A 20,762-nucleotide genomic window follows, 5' to 3' on the forward strand; every position below is an offset into this window, starting at 1 on the left:
ATCTTGACAGGAACAGATGGGGAGCTAGGTAGCATTCATGGCAAAAAGAGATGGCACAGAGATATATAGGCAGAAGAGGGAAGAGAGTGTTCAGGAACAAGATATCGTCTGGTTTGGCTAGACCAAACCAGGGGCAAGGGCAAAGGCTGGAGTAAGAACCCTTCAAGAGCATCACTGTCATGTGGTCTGAGAACCTCTACAAGAAGACTCCTTTGACACTTGTTTCTTACTTCAAGAAGCAACAGGCTTCAAAATGGTTTGGGAAATGCCCATAATAGAATGCTATGTTTTATCTTCTTTAAGGTACTTTTCTTCCATTACCTCATATGATTTATACAAGGACCTATGAAGTAGTCAAGATATTTTACAAATAAGGAAAATGAAGCACTAAGCGGTAAGCATAACTGACAAAAGTCTTTATTAGGTATTTCTTTTTCTACTAAGGATGTTGTCACTTTTTGTTGGATCTTCTTCCCTGGTAGAGAAGTGAACAGGGCTAGAGAAATAGGCCTGAATTGTGGCCCCACTGCACCAGAGTAGGCCCAAGGAGCATTCATACCTGGAAGAGAAGGGGCAGTGAGGCCTAGGTGAACTACAGAGTCAAGAGCATGCTAGTCTAACCCATAGAAGCAAGGGCCAAAAGGACTTGGAAATAGAGAAGCCAAAACAAGAGGCAGAGCCAGAGAGCCAGCCTATCATGTTCATACTCGACTGCATTCTTCAGACAAAAGCAAATGAGTCACAGCTAAGTGGACCAGCCAAATGGGGATCTGAGATAAGACTTTACTGCACAGCTGAGCTTTCTTTCAGGGGTCTAGTGTAAGGGAGTACAGGGCTGGAAGGCTGGTTCCATTTAAAAGGACAGGGGTGAGATATTAATTTTTTGTCTTTGGTAGCACCCAAAAATTAGAGATAGTTCTCTATTATAAAATATTAAGATCTGTCTCCTTAATGGTGGACATTTTATGCTAGAGTGGGGCAGCTGTCCCTCTCCCATCCAGAGCCACACGACCCAGTTTTTCCCAATAGGCTTACTTGGAAACTTCTAACAGCTTTTTAAAAATCTCAGCTCATTACTTGATTAGTTAGGCAAAGATTTCCCCTGGCATGTTGCTGCATGACTTGAAACACCTAGTTGACAGTTCTCAAGAAGAACTGGAATTATTTAGAGTTATCCAAAGGGAATCAATGCCAATAGAAAGAATCTGTAGGCATGTATAATTCTGCATAGTGTCAACAAAAGAGTTTCTAGCAAAGGAGAAAATACCAATAACCTAAGGAAGCAGGTTAAACATCAAGTTACAAAAAGACTTCTCACTCAACTGAATAAACAAAGGAAAAAATACTTACCTTAAGGAACAGGTTAAACACCAAGTACAAAAAGGCTTCATTAAGGTAATAATAATAATTTAAAAAGGCTTCATTGATCACCTGAATAAACTGGCATATGCTGACCAAAGGGATGTAATGGGAAGTGCTAGTGATTGGGCCCCCCCTTCCTGGAGTCTACAGAACTGAAAACTAACTTGACAGACAATAGCACTCAGGAGCCCACGTAAACAGGCGTGGGAATGAAGACATTAACTGTTTTCAACAGCAGCTGATTCTCTTTCCGCGGTTTCTGAGACACACATATGTTCAATAAATATGAAACTGAACTTTTCTCTTTACATCTGCTCTTCAAAAAAGATTAAATGCAAAAGGGAGAGGGGCCTCCCTAAAAGTTGATTTTAAATAATTCTGAGGATTGGTCTTTTTAAATGAAAATAATAAGTCAATCATCTGACACCCACTATGGATAGCTATTCCTTCATTCCTTGAGAATAAATGCACATCTCTTTCTTCTTACTTCCATATAAATTTTTCTAAATCTTGAACAAAACTCTGAAAAAATCTTTATAAGAGTTACTTCCCAACTCCCCGCCCCTGTCCCTGAGTTTTCTGTAACTACCAGCTTGTGCCCTAGTATTATAGGACAATGACCATTTGGGGTAATTCCAATTGTGGTCCACCTATTGATAATCTCAACTTCCCATAGCTCAAGTAATAATTCTCAGATCTATAACTCAAACTATCCCTCCTCTGAGTCTATACTTCTACTTCCAAATGCCTGCTGGCTGTCACTACCTGAATGTACTCCTGGTAACTCAATACCAACATTTGATCAGAACATAAACTCATAGCCCTTCTCACCCTGGGTCTCATTTTTTCACATCTCCATTCTTCTAGCATCTCAAGTCTTAACTGGTCCCTGCTCTGTCCCCAATTCTCCCCGCTTTGTAATTATCAATTTCCTTCCTTAACAGCCTTGGATGATTCTTCCCACCCAGATCTCTCAGCAGGCACAGGTAACTCTGCAAAACCTTGCCATAGCACATTTTTCTAGCTTCCTGTCCAGACATTGCAATACTATTGCATCCTGTGCTATTCTCACTTGTAGGAATTACTCTACCTACCATCTACCTTTGTGCCTCTGTTCAAATCAAGAACATTCTTCTCCCTCTTTCACCTGGCAAACCTTACTTACCCTTCAAGGCTCGGGACACACAATCAATCTCTCTTTTTATTCCTTTCTCCTTCCCCCATTTATCCTCCCTGTCCCTCTCCTGGCAAATCTGTTTCTCTTCTCTGTGTGTTACTGTCTGTGGTTCCCAGCAGTCTTTGTTCCCTAATAACCCTGTTTCTAGCCCTGACTCCATGTGACATTTCAGCTCCAGAGCCCTCAGGCTATAGAGAAAAAAATCTAACTGGCCATTCACCAGTCAATAGGTTAGTTCTCCTTGGGTTAAGAATCCTTTCATAGTGCACACAAGGCCCCTGGGTAGGGGCAGAGTGTTTTTACCACTTTAGTAGGAGCAATTCCCACTACAGAGGCCCAGGGCAGGTAAGAAAGACACAGGACCCCTATCTGTTACTGCCTCTCCTCTCATAGACTAGGAGCTCCTCTTTTTTGTTTTCCCAGCAAGTAGCATAATGCTTAGCATGCATGATTCTATTTGGCCCCATTTAAAAATGAAAAAAAAAAAAAAAACAACTTGGGACCAGAGATGAAAATTGATTTGTCCAAAATCACATTCAAGCAAGCAGCAGAGCAGAACCAGACCCAGGTTCTCACCACAGTTTACCACATCTCCCTCCTTCAGTTACAAGATTTGTCATGAGAATGCCCGTGAGAGACCCAAAACCCATATATATGAAGCCTATTGTAAGTCTGTATCTGCTTGGATACTCTTGGTTGAAATGACAAAATCCAATTTAAAATGGCCAATATATCAAAGGTGACTCACTGGCCCATGTAATTGCAAGTTCAAAGGTAGGGAAGGCTTCAGGGTCAGTTGATCCAGGGCTCACTAATGGCCTGAGGAGCCCAGAATTTTTTCTGGTTCTCTACACTTCTCTCCACAAAACTTAGCACTTTATAGGAAAGTTATCCTAGCAATTAAGACTCCCATGTCCTTGTTCACAACCATCAAGAAACTACTTATGCCCCAGAATTCCAAGTAGGATTCCCCCAACTAGACTGATTAGGTCATGTGTCAATGGGAAAAGGAAGGCTGTGTGCTGAATGGTATAAAGCAGCACCGGCACTGTCCAATTCGGTAGCCACTAACCACATACAGCAATATAAAATACAATTAATTAGAATTAAATACATTGAAAAAATCAGTTCCTTGGTTGTACTAGTCACATTTCAAGTGCTCCACAGTCACATATGGCTAGAGGCTACAGAACTGTCAATACAGATATAGAACATTTCATCACTGCAAAAAGTTTTATCTGACAATGCTGGTATAAAGCAACAAAGACTTGCCCCTGTAGCTGTATCTCCCAAAGGACAAGGAACCAGGAAAGACGAGGATGTCCAGATGAAGGTCTGGGTACAACTGGGAAGGGGAAGGAAAGAGACAGACACGAGGCAGACAAACAAGGGTGCCCAGTATATTTCCACAGAAAGAAATTAAACTGATCTGGAAGTATGAGCTCTTCAAAAAAATATGACCAGTTTGTAAAAATTGTCTGTTGCAATTATAGATACAGATATTTTTCTTTTATGAACTCACTAACTTCCTTTGGGACACTGGACAAGTCAAATAACTTCTCTGAGCCTCAGTTTTTCCTCGTCTGTAAAACAAAAGGGAAGAACTAGATCAGTTGTTTCTAACCTTTTAATCACAGATTTTTTTTTTTTTACAACTTTTAAAAATTAATTTTTGCTTAAGGCTCTCACCTTTGAAGTCTTTTTAGTAACTTAATTTTATCATAGTTAATTTGCTTTCCTTTTTTTTTTTTTTAATCAAAAACATAACCACTGACTAGAGATGCTGATCAACAAAAAAAGTCAGTATTACCATCATGGTGGCTGTTCTCATTCAAATCAGAAGTGAAATAAGTTGACCTTGCAGTCTTATTAGAAATAAATTGCCCATTTTCAAAGAGAGTTGTGAAGTAATTGTAAATGGTGTCAAGTGCCCCACTGAGAACCCCCAGGGGTAAAGCAGCCCCCGGGGAGAGGTATTGGAGTCCATGGTCAGTAGGGCCCATCCAGGTCCAGAATTTTATGATTTCTATGACAGTATAATGTAACTGTAAACAGATAGGACCCTTGAGTTGAAACCTTGTATCTACCATGGCCAGGTCTGACCTGGAAAGTACCAGAGAGTATCAATGGATGGATTGGGAAGAGAGTCCAATGGTGGCTGGAATCTAATGAGCAAAGGGCAGGAAATATGGAAAAATGACCATCACACAAAGAATTTACTCTTCCCTTTTTCATTACTGGTTAGCCAAAGAAAAGCAGGTGATTGAATACTCCAGGGAGTCAAGTATAAAGCTGAGAGAACACAGTTGGCAAGAAAATCAGGAGTGCCACATATAGGCTGCTAAAACGTCCATGGGCAGGTGACTCCAGAGACCCTCATCTCCTGGGGAGAAGAATGACTCACATGCCAGAGGCCTGGGAACCCCTAAGTCCAAGAAACAGTATGAACAATGTTTGTTACAGATTATTTCCTTTTATTTAAATTTCCATCCCAATAATTTTGTCCTAAAAGTGCAAACAAGAAGGCTGATAGCGTGTCTATTCCAAGGAAGTGTCTGGGGTAGAGTAGGGCAAAGTATATTCTATAAAACAAATTACTTGTAATGTTAGAAAAATGTTCTGAAACTCAAGCCTACTGATGGGTCAAAAAGAAATTAGACAAGTAGGTAGGGATGGTCTCCAAGTTAAAAAAAAAAAAAAAAAAAAGGGAAGAGGAGGAAGCAAAAAGGACAAGCCCAAAAAATCTGTATTTCAATAAAGAAGAGAGAAATTATTATTTCAAGATTTCTTGTAATTTATCATAATTTTCTGTTTCTGCTAACCCCTTCTAATAACCATGTATTTAATAATAACAAAAAAAAATCCCTTTTAAAAAAACCCACAGGAGTGTCTGTTTGATATAGAGATTCTAAGTCAAGGGACAGTTTGATAAACAATATTAATTAATTTCAAGGAGAGGAACACAGGTAGCAAGAAAAGAGAAGAGGTGGGCCTCTGTCCCTCTAGAGTCCTTTGAAGGACCTCTTAGTATACAGGGGTTCTTCAAGGAACCAACTAGATGTCAGTGGCTCCTTAAACTATATTTCCAGTCCAAACCTCCGTTATGAACTTCAACATGCACTTTCAACTACACAACCATTTCAGACTTAACATTTCTAAAGAAAGTCCTTGGTAAGAAAAGATAAAAGCAGAAACTACTTACAATAAATAAAAATAGTAGGAATATATTTCTATTAAAACTTAGACAAGTCAGTACCTAGTGTAATAAATGTGGGGAAAACTGAAAAGGGTTATTATGATCACTGACGCAGAGGAAATTAAACAATTGAAAAAACTTTTACACCTCTATTTCTAATACACTAGAATATGTGGCTAAATATGATTTTCTTGGAAAATATACATCAGCAAAATTAACTCAAGAAGAAGGAACTCTAAAGAAACTAATAATCATTAGAGACAGAGGAATTTGCCAGCTAAAGAAAGCCACATCCCATGTTTCAAGTATATGCTCTTTAAATGCTTCAGTTGTTCAGAACACTTGATCATTCTCAATGCTATTTTAACTGTGTACCCCGAAGCACTGAAAAAAGAAAGCACCCACAATTCTTTCTACAGTGTTAAAAGAGCCTGATTATAAAACACAACAAAGACAACATAAAAAGAAACTGTAGACCAATCTTGTTATTATAAACCAAAATCATAAATAAATTATTAGCAAAAAATTTACATGTTAAAACATGTTATATATCAAGACCAAATGAGGGTCATGGTCATATGAGCAATGCAAGAATTATTCATATTATATGTCATCATATTAATAAGCCAAAGGGGAAAATAGCATCTTGAAAGAAGCTCAAAAAACACATGAATAAAATTCAATATCCATTCCCAATAGAAATTTTGAGTAAAAAAGAAAGAGGATACTTGGTTAACTTGATCTCAAGCCAAAACCCAGCACTGTGCTTGAGGATAATACTGGAAGCATTCATATTAAAGTCCAAAACAAGGAAATCACCACGATTATGTAAGACCATTCTCAAAGCCATGGCCAATAAACCAAGGTAATAAGTAAACTAAGAGGTACAAAGTTAGAAAAAGATCACTATTTGCAGATAAAATTATTTTACACCTAGAAAATCAAAACAACCAATTATAAAATTACTAGAAATAATAAGAGCATTCATTAAGGTATCCAGTTAAGACACACACACACAAAAATAATGGATATAGCTTTTTAAAAAAACATTTATTTATTTATTTTTCCCTCCCTCTCCCCTGCCCTGCTGTTTTTGCTGTCTGTGTCCATTCACCGTGTGATCTTCTGTATCTATTTCTCTTTTTGTCTTCTCTTCTCTTCTTTCTCCTCTAGGATTCACCAGGATTTGATCCTGGGGACCTCTGATGTGGAGAGAGGTTCCCTGTCAATTGTGCCATCTCAGTTCCTGCTCTCTGCTGTGCTTCACCTTGACTCTCCCCTTCTCTCTTCTGTTGCGCCATCATCTCGCTGCATGACTCACTTGCACAGGCACTGGCTCTCCACGTAGGCACTTGCCTTGCTGTGTGGGCACTCAGCTTGCCAAGCAGGCAATGGCTTGCCATACAGGCATGCTTTCTTTTCTTCTTTTTCACCAGAAGGCCCCAGGGATTAAACCCTGGTCCTCCCATATGGTAGGCAGAGGCCTTATCACTTGAGCCACATCCACTTCCCACTATAGCTTTTTTATATATCAACAATAACCTGTGAGGAAATGCTAGAAAAATATTGCCTTTCAAATTAATACAAAACACTCAAGTTTTTTCTAATAAGAAATGTGCAAAATAATGCTATATATAAACTACAAAACATACTAAGAAGATCTAAGATTCACACTATCATTCACACTGTGAATTTATAGGTTTCATAAATTAAGTTGTACACAGACCCAGAATATAGTCAAAATAGCAATATGGGGCACATGTACATACTCAAAATACCCCACAATTGGACAAAAGGACTGAGGCAATAGATTTTACCCTGAATTATTGTAATTAGCACTCCACAGGGGGGGAAAAATCCAATGATCAATTAAAACCAAGGAACTAAAGGAATTAAAGATATTGAATTTTCTAATAGTAAAGATCAATTAAAACAGTCACTAATGTGAATAGCTTCAAGCAGTGATTTTCCAAAGGATGGCCTGAGATGCTTTTAGGGTGATCACAAGGTCAAAACTCTGCTAGCAATGATATGAAGACCTTTGCTTTTTCACTCATTCTTTCATGAGTGTAAAGTAGGGTCAGCAAACTAAACTACTGCCAGCAGGTCAAATTCAGCCGTGTACAATCATGTCCAAGTTGCATACAGCTGCTTCCAGTCCTCAACAACAGAACTGAGTAGTTGTGACAGAGACCTTATGGCCCACAGAGCTGAAAATACTTACTATATGGAATTTACAGAAAAATTTTGCTGACCCCTGCTCTAATGGCTAATGGAGTGTTTTCTAGAGTTTTCTAAGATACTAGATATAACATCCATGCAAGTACATTTTAGAAGTTAATTCTATTTCAGTATTTTGACTGTGGTTATACCAGATATAATCTTATTAATGTCCAGTAAATCATTCCTAAATCTAAAGTTTTCCTTAAATGCACACAGAAACAAAACTAAAAGTAAGCACACTTTGAAATAATATTTTAAACTTCCTTAGTTTTAATTTTTAATGTGGCTATATTGATAAATATAACCTACATATACAAAGCTCTTCAGGGTCCTCAATAATTTTTAAGAGTGTAAAGGTATTCACAAGAATGGTTAATTTTCTCAGTGAATATTGCTAATAAAGGAAAAGAGTTGCTTTAAAAAGCATTACATATCACAAAATAGAAGCTGAAAAATACCCTAATTCATAAACATGTTCATGTGTAGAGTCAGGATGAACCACAAAAGACTTCAATCAAATGTTGTATGCTATGCAGTGATTCTGACTCATACATCATAGCTGCGAAAGAACAGAGAGCCTATGGTGAAGAGGTGAACATGCAGAATACAGCAGGGGAGAGGCTGATCTAGTACATAGTGTCTGAAGCTCGTATGCTCCTAAGCACAAGACAAGAGGATAACAGGAGAACCATAAGGCTATCAGTCCCAGAGTGACTGTGTTCCCATGAGCAATGCAGCAGAGACAAATGGGTGCAAATGTTTTCATGAGAACTCATAGGAGAAACTATATGATATATAGGTAATAGCAAGGATCACTATAAATGGAGGAAGTATGACATAAATGACAAGCAATTCATATAAACCACTATAATCACTAGGACTAATTTTCCCATAGTCAAACGAAGAAGCTCTGGAGTCAGGCATGCAGAAAAGCAGAAGGTAAAGAGGAGCAGTCAGCATCTGCAAAGAGGTACCTACTGGGAATGAAGGACTACACAAAGTGCCTAGCATTTGGCAGGCTCTTGGTAAATATATATTGGAGGGAGGGAAGGCTGGGTGAGTGGGTGGGTACATAGTTAATGGATGGTAGGTATATAAATGGTGGATGGGTGGGTGGATGGTAACTGGGTAGGTAGATATTTGGTGGATGATAGGTGGATGGTTGGTAGATGGGTGGGTGGATGGTAGTTGGGTTGATGGATGGTAGGTGGATGGATACTTCTTCACTTTTGTACGACCTGGACTCAGTAGAGAACTGGGAGCATCAAAATCCATAAATCCATAAATGTAGAGAACTGGGAGGATCAAAATCCATAAATGCTGAGTGAATGAATAAAGAAATGGCAAAGGTAAGTGGCACAGACTGTGACAATATTAAGAGGCAGAATAGGTACCAATGGAGAAAACCCCAAACCATTTGTCTATGACTCATCTCAGTCTCTCTAACTAAATCATTAACATTACTGAAAAAAATATTTAATCACAGAACTTTTTAGCTACAAGAAACTGATAATTATTTTGCTCAACTCCCTTATTTCAGAAGCAGAGTGATGATTCCAAGCTAACGCACCTTACTCCACCATTTCCCACTGTCCCAAGCTATCACTGATTGAATGCCTGCTCAGTGCCAGGGTAAATAGAAAGCACAAGATAACTGAGTAAATGTTATACTAAAACCCAAGATTCATAAAGTAAATTCAAGTGGGGACCAAATTATATAGATCATAGTGGGAATAATATGTTTAGTTTAGTTTATTTAAGAAATTTTAGGTTGCTAATGCAAGTCATAGTACTTAGAATAAAGATTAGAAAAAAGGTTTCTGTATATTTTTTGGACAAAATTGTATGATAGCATGACACGGCCTCATTCTTTTTGACTTTTGCAGGATGTTCACAAAAATTAATCATTTTTGAAAAAATTATTGAAGGCTTTGTTCTTTTTTCCTAAAAAGCTCTCTTAATTGACTATTCACATAATTTAAAAATATTTATTCATTATTGTCTTTATTGACTCCTTGTGGGATGAACTGATATTTTTAATGGGGAACAAAGTTTGATTCTTTGAGTTAAAACATATCCCTCCCTCCTTCTCAAATACCTGGATCCAATTTTAATTTTTACACATTTGATGTATCATTCTAGCTATCTATCTAGGAGAATGTCCTCATTCTTAGAAACTGATGGGTAAAATGTCCTGATTTCTTTAAGTTAGTTTCAGATGGTTCAGAAAATAACTCTGTGAAACACTGTGTGCGTCTATAAAATCACTCTCATTATCACAACTAAGAAAATAAACAGTAATACCAATATGTCATCAACTATTCTGTCTAATTTTTTCCAATTGTTGTTACCAACTTTTTCTTCCTATCCAGGATCTAATCAAGACTTATACTTTATTTTTTATTATGTTTCTTTGGTATCTCTTCCTTTAAAGTACCCTATGTTATGTGTTTTTTGTTTGTTTTTTACTTTTTATTTTGAAATCATTTCAAAGGTACAAAACAGTTGCCAATATAATACAAAACTGATACAGAAAACTCCAACATATCCCTCTCTCCTCCTCAAATGCCCAGATCCAATTTTATTTTTTTACACGTTTGCTGTATCATTCTATCAATCTATCTATCCATCCATCTAGCTATCTATTATCTATCCTTCCTTCCATTCATCCATCCATCCATGTAAAAATCCATCCATTTTCTGAAGTTTAGGTTGTATACATCACGCTCCTTCACCACTTAATACTGCCATGTGTAGTCCTCAGAACAAAGATGTTCTCTTATGTATTCAACTTAAGTGCAGCTGTCCAGTTCAAGAAGTTTAACATTAATATAAAGCTTACAGTCTATATTCCAATTTGTTCAAATGTCCTAAAAATGTCCCTTTGAGCCTTTTCTCTCCTTCATAAGATCCTGTTCAGGATGATGCATTGCATTTGTCACTGTCTCTTCAGTTGCCTGTTCCCCTTCCTCCTCCTCCTCTTCCTCCTCTTCCTCCTCTCCCCACTCATCCTTCCCTCCTTATCCTCCCTCTCCTACCCTCCTCATCCTCCGTCTCCTACCCTTCTTTTTTGTGGGAACATACATACTTTCCCATTTCAACCACTCTCAAACACACCACTCAGAGGGATTAATCACATTCACAAGGCTGCAGTGCCCTTAAAGCGTTCCCATCTCCCCAAAAAGAAACCCGACACCCTTTATGCATTTATTTCCCATTCTCCCTGTCCCTCACCCCTGGCAACATGTACTGTAATTTCTGTCTCTATGAGCTTGCACATTCTCTAAAATCTTGCTTGCAGTTACCGTGAGACTTAAATTTAAGATCCTTAATCTATAACATTTGTTTGCTTTAATACCAACTCAATTTCAATAATATACACAAACTATGTTACTATACCCATCTGTCCCCCCAACTCTATATAGTTCCTATTACAAATTGCATGTTTATATGTTGAGTCCAAAATCACAGATTTATCAGGGAATTTTATGCATTTGTCTTTTAGATCCTGTAGGAAATAAAAAGTGGAGTTAGAAACCAAAAATACAATAGTACTGGCATTTATATTTATCCATACTGTTAACCTCACCAGAGATGTTTATTTCTTTATGCGATTTCAGTCTATTGTCTACTGCTCTTTCCTTTTACCTGCAGAACTCTCTTTTAGCATCTCTTGATGAATTCCCTCAGCTTTTGTTTATCTGAGAATGTCTTAATCACTCCCTCATTTTTTGAAAGACAGTTTTTCCAAACATAGAATTCTGTGTTGACAATTTTTTTCAAACCCTGGGCCTCCTTGACCTGTGTGCAGCTGGCCCATGTGCAGTGCTGATGTGCGCAAGGAGTGCCGTGCCATGCAGGGGTGTCGCCTACGTAGGGGAGCCCCATGTGTAAGGAGTGCGCCCCATAAGGAGAGCCACCCAGCGTGAAAGAAAGTGCAGCCTGCCCAGGAATGGCGCCGCACACACGGAGAGCTGACACAGGAAGATGATGTAACAAAAAGAGACTCAGATTCCCAGTGCCACTGACAAGAGTGCAAGCAGACACAGAAGAAAACACAGTGAATGGACACAGAGAGCAGACAACTGGGGCGGGGGTGGGGGGGGGTGGGGGGGGAGGGGAGAGAAATAAATTAAAAATAAATCTTAAAAAAAAATGAAAAAAACTTCCTTGAGGGACGGAGCCTTGAAGCTTCTCACTCCACTATCTCGACTGGGGCTCTCCTCTAAATATTTTTTGTTTTTCATGATACTGACTAGTTTTCGAAGAATCCATGCTGGTTATCTTGTAGATTATCAAATATACTGGATTTAACTTATTATTTCTTCCATTTGACTTGTTCTAATATTCCCAACATTCCCACTATACTGCAAGTTAGGGATACAGGTTTAATTCAGGTAAAATATTTTTGGCATGAATACTTTCCAATGATGGGTAATATACAATATATCCCATTGTTTAGAGCAGTGACCACCAAATCTGCCACAATTACATTTTCCTCACTGTAATTAATTAGTAAGTCAACTGTGGCATGATACTTTAAGTCCATGAGAATATCCTAGTTTCTAAAACCCTTTTGCCGAATAGTTTTACTATCAATGATCCTTGACTGAATACATTATTATGCTAATGTTGGACTACCATGAAATGTTTAACCTGTGCAGTGTGCACTGCTATTTTTGAGGACAGCTGTAGCATAACAGTTAAGAGGACAAGTCTAGGACTGGTCCTACAGTTGCTCAATTGCAGCTGCAGAGTAGAACCTTTTGAGTCTCTAGAGAGCGTTTTAAGAATACCAATGCTAAGCCCTATTCCAAATCAACTAGAATCAGAATCTCCGAGATGGTATCCAGGCACTGATAACTTTCAAAAGCTACCAGGGGAGTCTAAACTGTACTAACTGTAACACTTCTGTGCCTCGGGAATAGTATCTACTAGTATTCCTGAGAGAGATACTACTAATATTCCTGAAATAGACAGTAGGTGTCTTATGAGGATTAAATAAATATAATGAGCATTAAATATAATAAAATAAGTAAATATAAAGTGCTTAGGCATGGTTTAGCACACAATAAATACCAGACATTAGTATGTGTATATTTATAAACAAATACATATATGAATATAGATAACATATAAAATGTATCTACATATATATACATATCCATATATTCATAATATACACAGATGTCCCTAACAACACAACTTCAAAGTATATCAACCCATAATTGACAGGGCTGCAGGAGAAATAAATAAATAAATAAAGTCATAGATTTCTAAGATCTGTCACAGAAATGACAGATCAAGTACATAAAATAATAAACAGTTTATGAAGATGAGAATAGTAAAATTATGTATTAAGATTTTGAATATACACATGCCTTTCTTTTAAACTATAGGTGGAATATTTAGAAATATAGATCACTCAATAGCCTGAAAAGGAAGCCTCAATGAATTATACATTCATAACGTATAGACTCTATTCTCTTACCATAATATATTAAAATTAAACATTAACAAAAGAATAACAACAAATTAGAAATTAAGGTCTTATTAAATAACCCACTCAGTTTTAGATGAAACCATAAGAGAAATTAAATGTTTAGAAATAAAAATACTGCCATGTCAAAATCTGTAGAATACTGCTAAAGAAATATGTAGAGGGACATTTACAGCTTTAAACACATTTTTGAGGCACGAAAAGGTTAAAAGTAATAAGCCAAATATTCAATTCAAGAAGTTAGAAAAAAGGACAAAAAAGAGAACCTTCCACAATAAGGAATGAACTATTAAGGATAAAGGCAAATATCAATGATATATAAAACATTATTTTAAAAAAATTAACAACAGCAATAGAGAAAAATAACATAAACAAAAGCTTATTCTTTGAAAAGATTAATAAAATAGATTGTTGGAAAGCAAGAGTTATCAAGAAAAAAGAGATGACTCAAATAAAATACAGAATGAAAAAGGAAGTAAAAGGAGATTTTTAAAATAATAAAGGACTACCAAGGAATTCTAGGAATATATGTGCTAATATATTTGAATGGATGAAATGGATAAATTTTTATAAAATTATGCCAAAATTGGCACAAGAAGAGAGAACCTGAACAGACCTATCAGTATGAAAGAGATGTTTTAGTCAAAGATCACACCTCCTAAAAAACAGCAGGTGCACATGATTTTACAATTAATTCTACCAAATTTTAAGGAACAGTTAATTTCTATCATATACAAAGCTGTTCTAAAAAACAAGAAAAGGTCAACAACTGACCAGGACTAAAATAATTTTGCTTCTAAAAAATAAGATTAATGACAACAAGAAAACCATAGGGCCATTTAACATGATACAAAAATTCTAAACAAAATACTACCTAAGTGAATCTAAAAGTGTATCTTAAAAAATAATAACACATCAGGGCTTTATCCAAGGAATGGAAGATGGTTCAACATCAGAAAGTAGACTTAGGGAGAGAAAAATGCAATCAATGAAGAATGAGTATCATACGGCTGAACACCTTATTTATGACAGAAACTTCTAGCAAACCAAGACTAAAAGGAAACTTACTTAATTTGATAAAGGCTATTATCCTAATGAGTAAACTTTAGATCCTTTAAAGAGTAGGAACAAGATAAAAAAAATGACCCTCATCAATGCCACCTATTCAACTAGTGTTGGCGATCATGGCCAATGCCATATGGAAAGAAAAAGAAATAACAAGTTTGAGGACTGATAAAGCCAACTTTATATACAAATGATGTTACCATTTTCATAGAGTAACAATAGAATGAACAACTTAAGTCTAATAAAAGACTCAGCAAGGTAGCCTCTTTATATCAGTAAGTACCATCTAGAAAATTAAATACAATAAAATATTCACACCATAAAATATTACAATTTAAATTTTCTTTGCTATTGTGAATGATAGGCATCCATTTTAATGAAGAACATACACAGCCTTAATGAAGAAATCATTAAAACCCCAATAACATATATTGAAGAGTATATGAAAAAGAAGCACAAGTCAATCTCTCAGAGGGGATTATTTAATAATATAAAAATGTCAGTTCTCCTCAAATTAATCTATAAATTCTGTATTTCCCAATCAAAATCCAGATAGTTTTTGGAAAATAAAATAAATTTATTCTATAATTTATATGGAATAAGAATGGTTCTAGAACAGTTAAGTCAACTCAGATAAAAGATAAGATGGGGATGGCTGTCAGACATTTAAAGACAATACAAGAACATACTTGATAAAAATAGTAGCACAAGAATAGATGATAGAAAACAGAGAATTCAGAAAAAGACCTATGTATACCTAGGAGCTTAATAAAAGGTAAGTGAGGCCGCACAAATAAATGGAGTAAGAATAGACTACTCACTATAAACTAGATTCCAACTGATAAGGGTAGATATTGATTAAAAATTTATATTGATTACAGACGCAGTGGCAAAGACAAAACTATAAAGTTAAGAGAAGATTACATGAGAGAATTTCTTTGTTACCTAAAAATAAGGAAAAACTTAAAATCCCATATAGTAAATGATCAATTTTATCCTATCAAAACTAAAGATTTTTGTTCAATGAAAGACACCACAAATGACAGAATGGGAGAAGATAATTGTAATGCCCAAAATGGAAAGGGATTATTACGGAGGATAAGAAATTCCTACAAATCAACAAGTGAACAGTAAGCTGGTAAAACAATGAGCTAATGATATGAAAAGGCAATTTACAGAATATTATAGGCTACAAAAACCAGAAAGCTGGATGACCCCAGCTGTTGGCAGGAATAAGAACATGTTAGAAGCCCCCTGCATTGCCAGTGGGAGTGTAGACAGGTATAATCATTCTGGGCCAAAGGCTCAGTAAATAATGAACTGTTCCTCTGCCTTGCTTTGTCCTCTGTCCATATATTTCTTTTAGGGATTTCACAGGGAGAAATGACTGGCCCAGCACAGGATTTGGGTCTCAGATCACTGCAGAGTCTGAGCATCTACATCTACCTCTACCTGACATGACCACATTGCCTATCCAGCCTAATAGACAGAGCAGAAAAAATTCTTGCTGAATCCTTCTGTTAACATAGCTCTGGACAAGTTTTATATTTTTTAAAAAATTGTATGTTTAAATGTGGTATAAAACAATGCACTAAAACTGTAGTTGATGGGGAATTGCCATATATTGAATTCATCTTCTGGTTGTAGCAATCACCACTATACTCAGCAGCGAACTGGGAAAGAAAAGCAATAGAGAGACTTTATCTCAGAATCTGGAAACACTGGCAGAAAAGTAAAGAAAAAATTTAGGTCTGAGAAAGAAGGCTTTCCAGACAGCCTGAAGGAAGAGTTCTTGCAAGCTTCTTATAAACCCAAAGGATAACATGAGAAGAATCATATGGGTGCTCTTTTCTGGAGCCAAAAGGGAATACCATTACTTTTTGTGCAAGTTAAGAGAACTTAAAGAGTCTAGAGCTAAAAGGGTCAGTCCTAGGAAACAGATAAATCTTAAATGAGAAAGAAAGGCCATTCCTTACTACTGAAAGTGACCTGAGCAGGCCCCATAAATAGTAGAAATGGACTGATTCAAATCTCAGAAGGGAGCAAGGATTCTATATGGAGTCTCCTCTTCAGAAAACAGCTGAAGTTGAGATAGAAGATAGAAGTGAAAAGGTCATCCATGCTCACTCACCAGAATACTGGTTTAGGCTTGTCTCCAGAACAGAAAAACTGAAAAAAGAAGTCTAGCAGAGCCTGCTAGGATGCAAGACAGGAAATGAACATCATAACCTGATTAGGTCATGATCACCAATATTCATAAAGCCAAAATTGTGTTCAAAACTCCCACTGGTAAAAGATACAAAGCTACTGTATCACTTGGCCATGATGATTTTATCATTTGGAGTTTGTTAACCAGGCAACCATTATCCAAACATTTTTAAAGCCATTTTTGCATTTGATGCCAAGGAAAATTTGGTTGGGTTGTCCCCCATCTCCATACAAATGCCAGATTTCTGAGCTGACAACACTACTGCTTGTAAAGTAGTAAAAGCTCAGTCTCAGGAGATGGTGAGGCTGGATTTCGCCCACTCACTCATTCAAGGCTGAGGATGATGCTGAACCATGCTGTCTCCTATGAAAAACTATTCTGTGGGTCTGAGATGCCCAGAGAAGCCCTTCTCTGAATGCAGCAATAGGTACTTGCTAAAGACAGCTAGAGCTATCTGCTCACTTACCAGAGAAACTGGTGGTTATTATAAAAATAGGAATGTGTCCTGGGTAACAGAGATGTCTTATGCACAAAATACAAAGTGTAACATGTGCTTTGGATAAAGAAACGTGATAATAAAATGAAAACAAATAAAAACCACTTTTGAACACAAGCGTGAACTAGGATTAATAATCCACTTGCAATTGCAACAGAAAAAAAAGAATCTTTCTAGAAGTCTTAGGAAAAGTTTATGACGTTCTTAAGGTTATGGTTTGTTTCAACAATAAATTTCAAAACCTAAAATGGTGCAAAAAGTACTAACACCCCTAATTGTAACCAGATTTTATATTATCCTGAGCAAAAGAAGCTAGTTGAAATATCTAAAAAAACACCATGATTTTTAAAAGAGCAAATTGAGATTTTCCTAAATATCAAGAGGGCAAAAAATGAGAACCAGCCATGTGGTTTCACAAACTCTTCAGTTAGAGGCTAGCAGGAAAGAGAAATCTGTCCCAGATACTGAGGGAAGGATTAAGGCTGCTTCCTCAGTGAGGGCTACTAAGGAAGCAAAATAAATAATAGTAAAATAGAAAGAACAAAGAAAAAACATGTATACAGTGGCCTTGTAAAGAACTCAATGATACTGGCTTATAAGAGGGAGGGAGGGGAATTACAATAAAGGCCAAATCAAGAGCAGGTCTGGCATTAGAATTTCCCAAAGGGCAGAGTGATTTGTTAGCATCTACCCCTAGGCATCAATTCTGCCATCATTTCCATCCATTAATATTTCCTTGCCCTTGCACTTGTACCAGCCACTAATAAAAGAGCTCCCTTCCACTTGAGGCCCAGAGGAAAAGAGGTTGCTGAGGTCTGCCAAGCCCAATCACCAGAGCTAGGTTTCCATGCAATGTTCTTGGGCCAAACACTCAACCAGTTTTCAAGTGTTCCTTTGCTTGGCTGTGTCCTCAAGTATCTCTCTCAGTCATCTTGATGAGAAAAGATTTGGCTATTTGGGGTCCTGGTTATTTCCCTCTCTCTTCATAGTAAAGACAGGACTCACAAAGCTTACGTCCTTCTGATACTACACATGCATTTTAAGAAGAGGGTCACAACATTCAACAATTTCTAAAGCAAGTGGAATTTCAAGGAACAGCATCCAAATGAAGTTGGCTGGGCCCTGAACAGTGAACTCACTAGGGTGTGAGCAGGCGCCACAAAAACAAGGGGAGCTAGGCACCCTCAGATATACCTGAAGCGACAGTGAGGCGGCAGAAGCCTCTTCACTCAAAAAGAATTTCAAAGCTGGAAAGGCATTCTGAATGAGTAGCACTTGGCACCAAGAAGCCACACAGTTCTTATGAAAGTGCTCTCTCCTCCAGATTGCCTTCTCATTGGCAGTAGAGAAACAGGTGGCCCTTAGGTAGTCGCTTCCAGAAATCACCTCAGCCTACTTTGGGAGTCAGTGAGGCATGCTCACCTCTCACAGGATGTCTGCTGAACATCCTCCCTTAGTAATCTTCTGGCATGTTTTCTAGCCTTTAATAGGGGCTGTGCCAGAAACTTCTTTCTGATAACAAAACTCATTATCTAAGCTGCCTGGGCCAGGTCAGTGTTGCTCAATCTTTTCTATTTCAGAGTACACATAACACTCAGTTGGGCTAGAAAATATACCTGCTCTACTCGGAACATCTTTAAAATCTCTAAGTTGAAATATCTTAATTGTCACTTTCCCTTAGGTTTCCCAGAGTATGGTTTGTTAGGGTCCTGGGTCAAAGTTTCTTGTCCATATGTCTGCAGTGGCTTTTTTCTGTGTCCAGAGGATGCATGGCTTAGAAGGCTTAAAGTAAAGAACGCTTTCTAGAGATAATGTGCTTATCCGTTTAGGATGATCTAGTCCCATCACCACTGACAGGATACACTTTAGAAATGTACTGAATTAAGCAAAGCCCACGGTAAAATGAAGTGCTTTTTGGTAAGGATTTTAAAAGAGGATTTAACTCTCTTTATATCAAGTACCATGCAGGACTGGGCTCACTGTAAGAAATTCCAGTTAATGATTGACAAAACCCAAAACCTATGAGGAAAAGTGGCAACAGCACACACTGACCTTCTGCAGTATCTTCCCCCCTCCCATAATAAGCAGCTGGAGGCACATCAACCTAAAATCCCTCCCTCTACAAAGCTGCCACCAGTTAGAAGCTGGAAAGATATTAATTGTATCATGTGATCATGTAGCACAGAGAGAAACTCCAATACTTAAAACACTTAGTTTTCTGAAAGGATGGCACACCCGTACAATACTCACCTTTTTCCTGAGCACAAACTGAAAGTTTCTTAACACCATCGGCCAGCATATTTTGTGCACTGCCATGTCCATCTTCTGAGTCATTGTCATTAAACTGAGCCTCTATAATGACATCAGGACTGTCATCACAGCCTTTCAGGGACTGGTGCAAGAGATGGCGTGTACAGAGCTCCTCAGGGATATCTGATTCATAGGCAGCTTCTGTTTCTTTGTCATTGCTCTCTGGTTTAATTACCTGAAGAAAAAAGAAAAGTTCTGCTAACTCACTGGATAAAGGAAAGAGCAGAGTTTTCTTTTTTCAATTTTCTTTTCTAAGGGAAAAAACTGCACATTCAGAAGCTGATAGCATCAGACCCTCACCATGTAGTCTGAAAAAGCATCCTTATTCTCCAGATGCACAGACTACCTTAAGAAGATGAGCAATTCAGCAATGCCAGGCTGGCACTCAGTTCTTCCAGATGCCCCAGACTGGTGACCTAATAATGCCATATCCACTTCTCATTTTTATGAGCAGGTTTTCAGACCCTTTCCCCAAAGGCCCTGCCTATTAGTAGTACGATGCTGCTTTGTAAGGGTTCATCACAGGGAAGCAAGCAGTATGTTACGAAAGGACAAAAGACAACACGGCATGTCACTGTCTCCAGAGGAAACCACAAAAACACAAGATGAAATAGAATAAACAAAAGTGAGTGAGAACAAGAGTTCACAAAATGTTCTCATAAAAATATAAACCCTTAATTCTGTATTTTGAAATCAGTATATAGAGCATACAGATGGATATTTATACTAGCAATAAAAATGAAGGAAATAAAAGAATCCAGATACAAATGCACCTAATGGGTTTGTCACATCATGGACACGACAGCACTCTCTAATTTCTATGGATACTATATTAAAATATAGCAGGTATTGTTTAGTCACTGAAAAGATGCACAACCTATATGCAAATCTGCCCACCCACATTAACAAAAAAGACTTTGTAGGTTCTAGATGCTACTTAGAATACCACATCCTTTTAAGACACTACTTCAGGATAAGAAACCAACCTGCAGTTTAAATATATAACTGTACAATTAAAATGCAATCACTGATGTGTGTGTGTGTGTGTATAAATAAACTTGATTGTTCATTTCATCCTTTCCAAAAATGGTGAAGGCCCACTTTGCACCACATAGCCTCGTGAGATAAATGGCAAAAAATTTACTCATTTGACAAATCATTACCAAGTACCTTTCAGGGTGCCAGTCACTGTTCTAGGTGGCAAGAACACAGCAGTGAAAATAA

General features: G+C 37.4%; 1 protein-coding gene across 1 annotated transcript in view; it reads right to left on the reverse strand.

Moving 5' to 3' along the window:
- The window catches only part of DIS3L2 (DIS3 like 3'-5' exoribonuclease 2), a 392,051-nt gene that overhangs the window by 183,543 nt on the left and 187,746 nt on the right, over positions 1-20,762 (reverse strand). Inside the window, exon 6 of the mRNA XM_058299893.2 lies at positions 19,479-19,713. Coding sequence (XP_058155876.1) covers positions 19,479-19,713 — 235 coding nt within the window. The remainder of the gene's footprint in view (positions 1-19,478; positions 19,714-20,762) is intronic.

The sequence above is a fragment of the Dasypus novemcinctus genome, chromosome 7 (genome assembly GCF_030445035.2).
Source record: "Dasypus novemcinctus isolate mDasNov1 chromosome 7, mDasNov1.1.hap2, whole genome shotgun sequence".
NCBI classification, from domain to species: domain Eukaryota; kingdom Metazoa; phylum Chordata; class Mammalia; order Cingulata; family Dasypodidae; genus Dasypus; species Dasypus novemcinctus.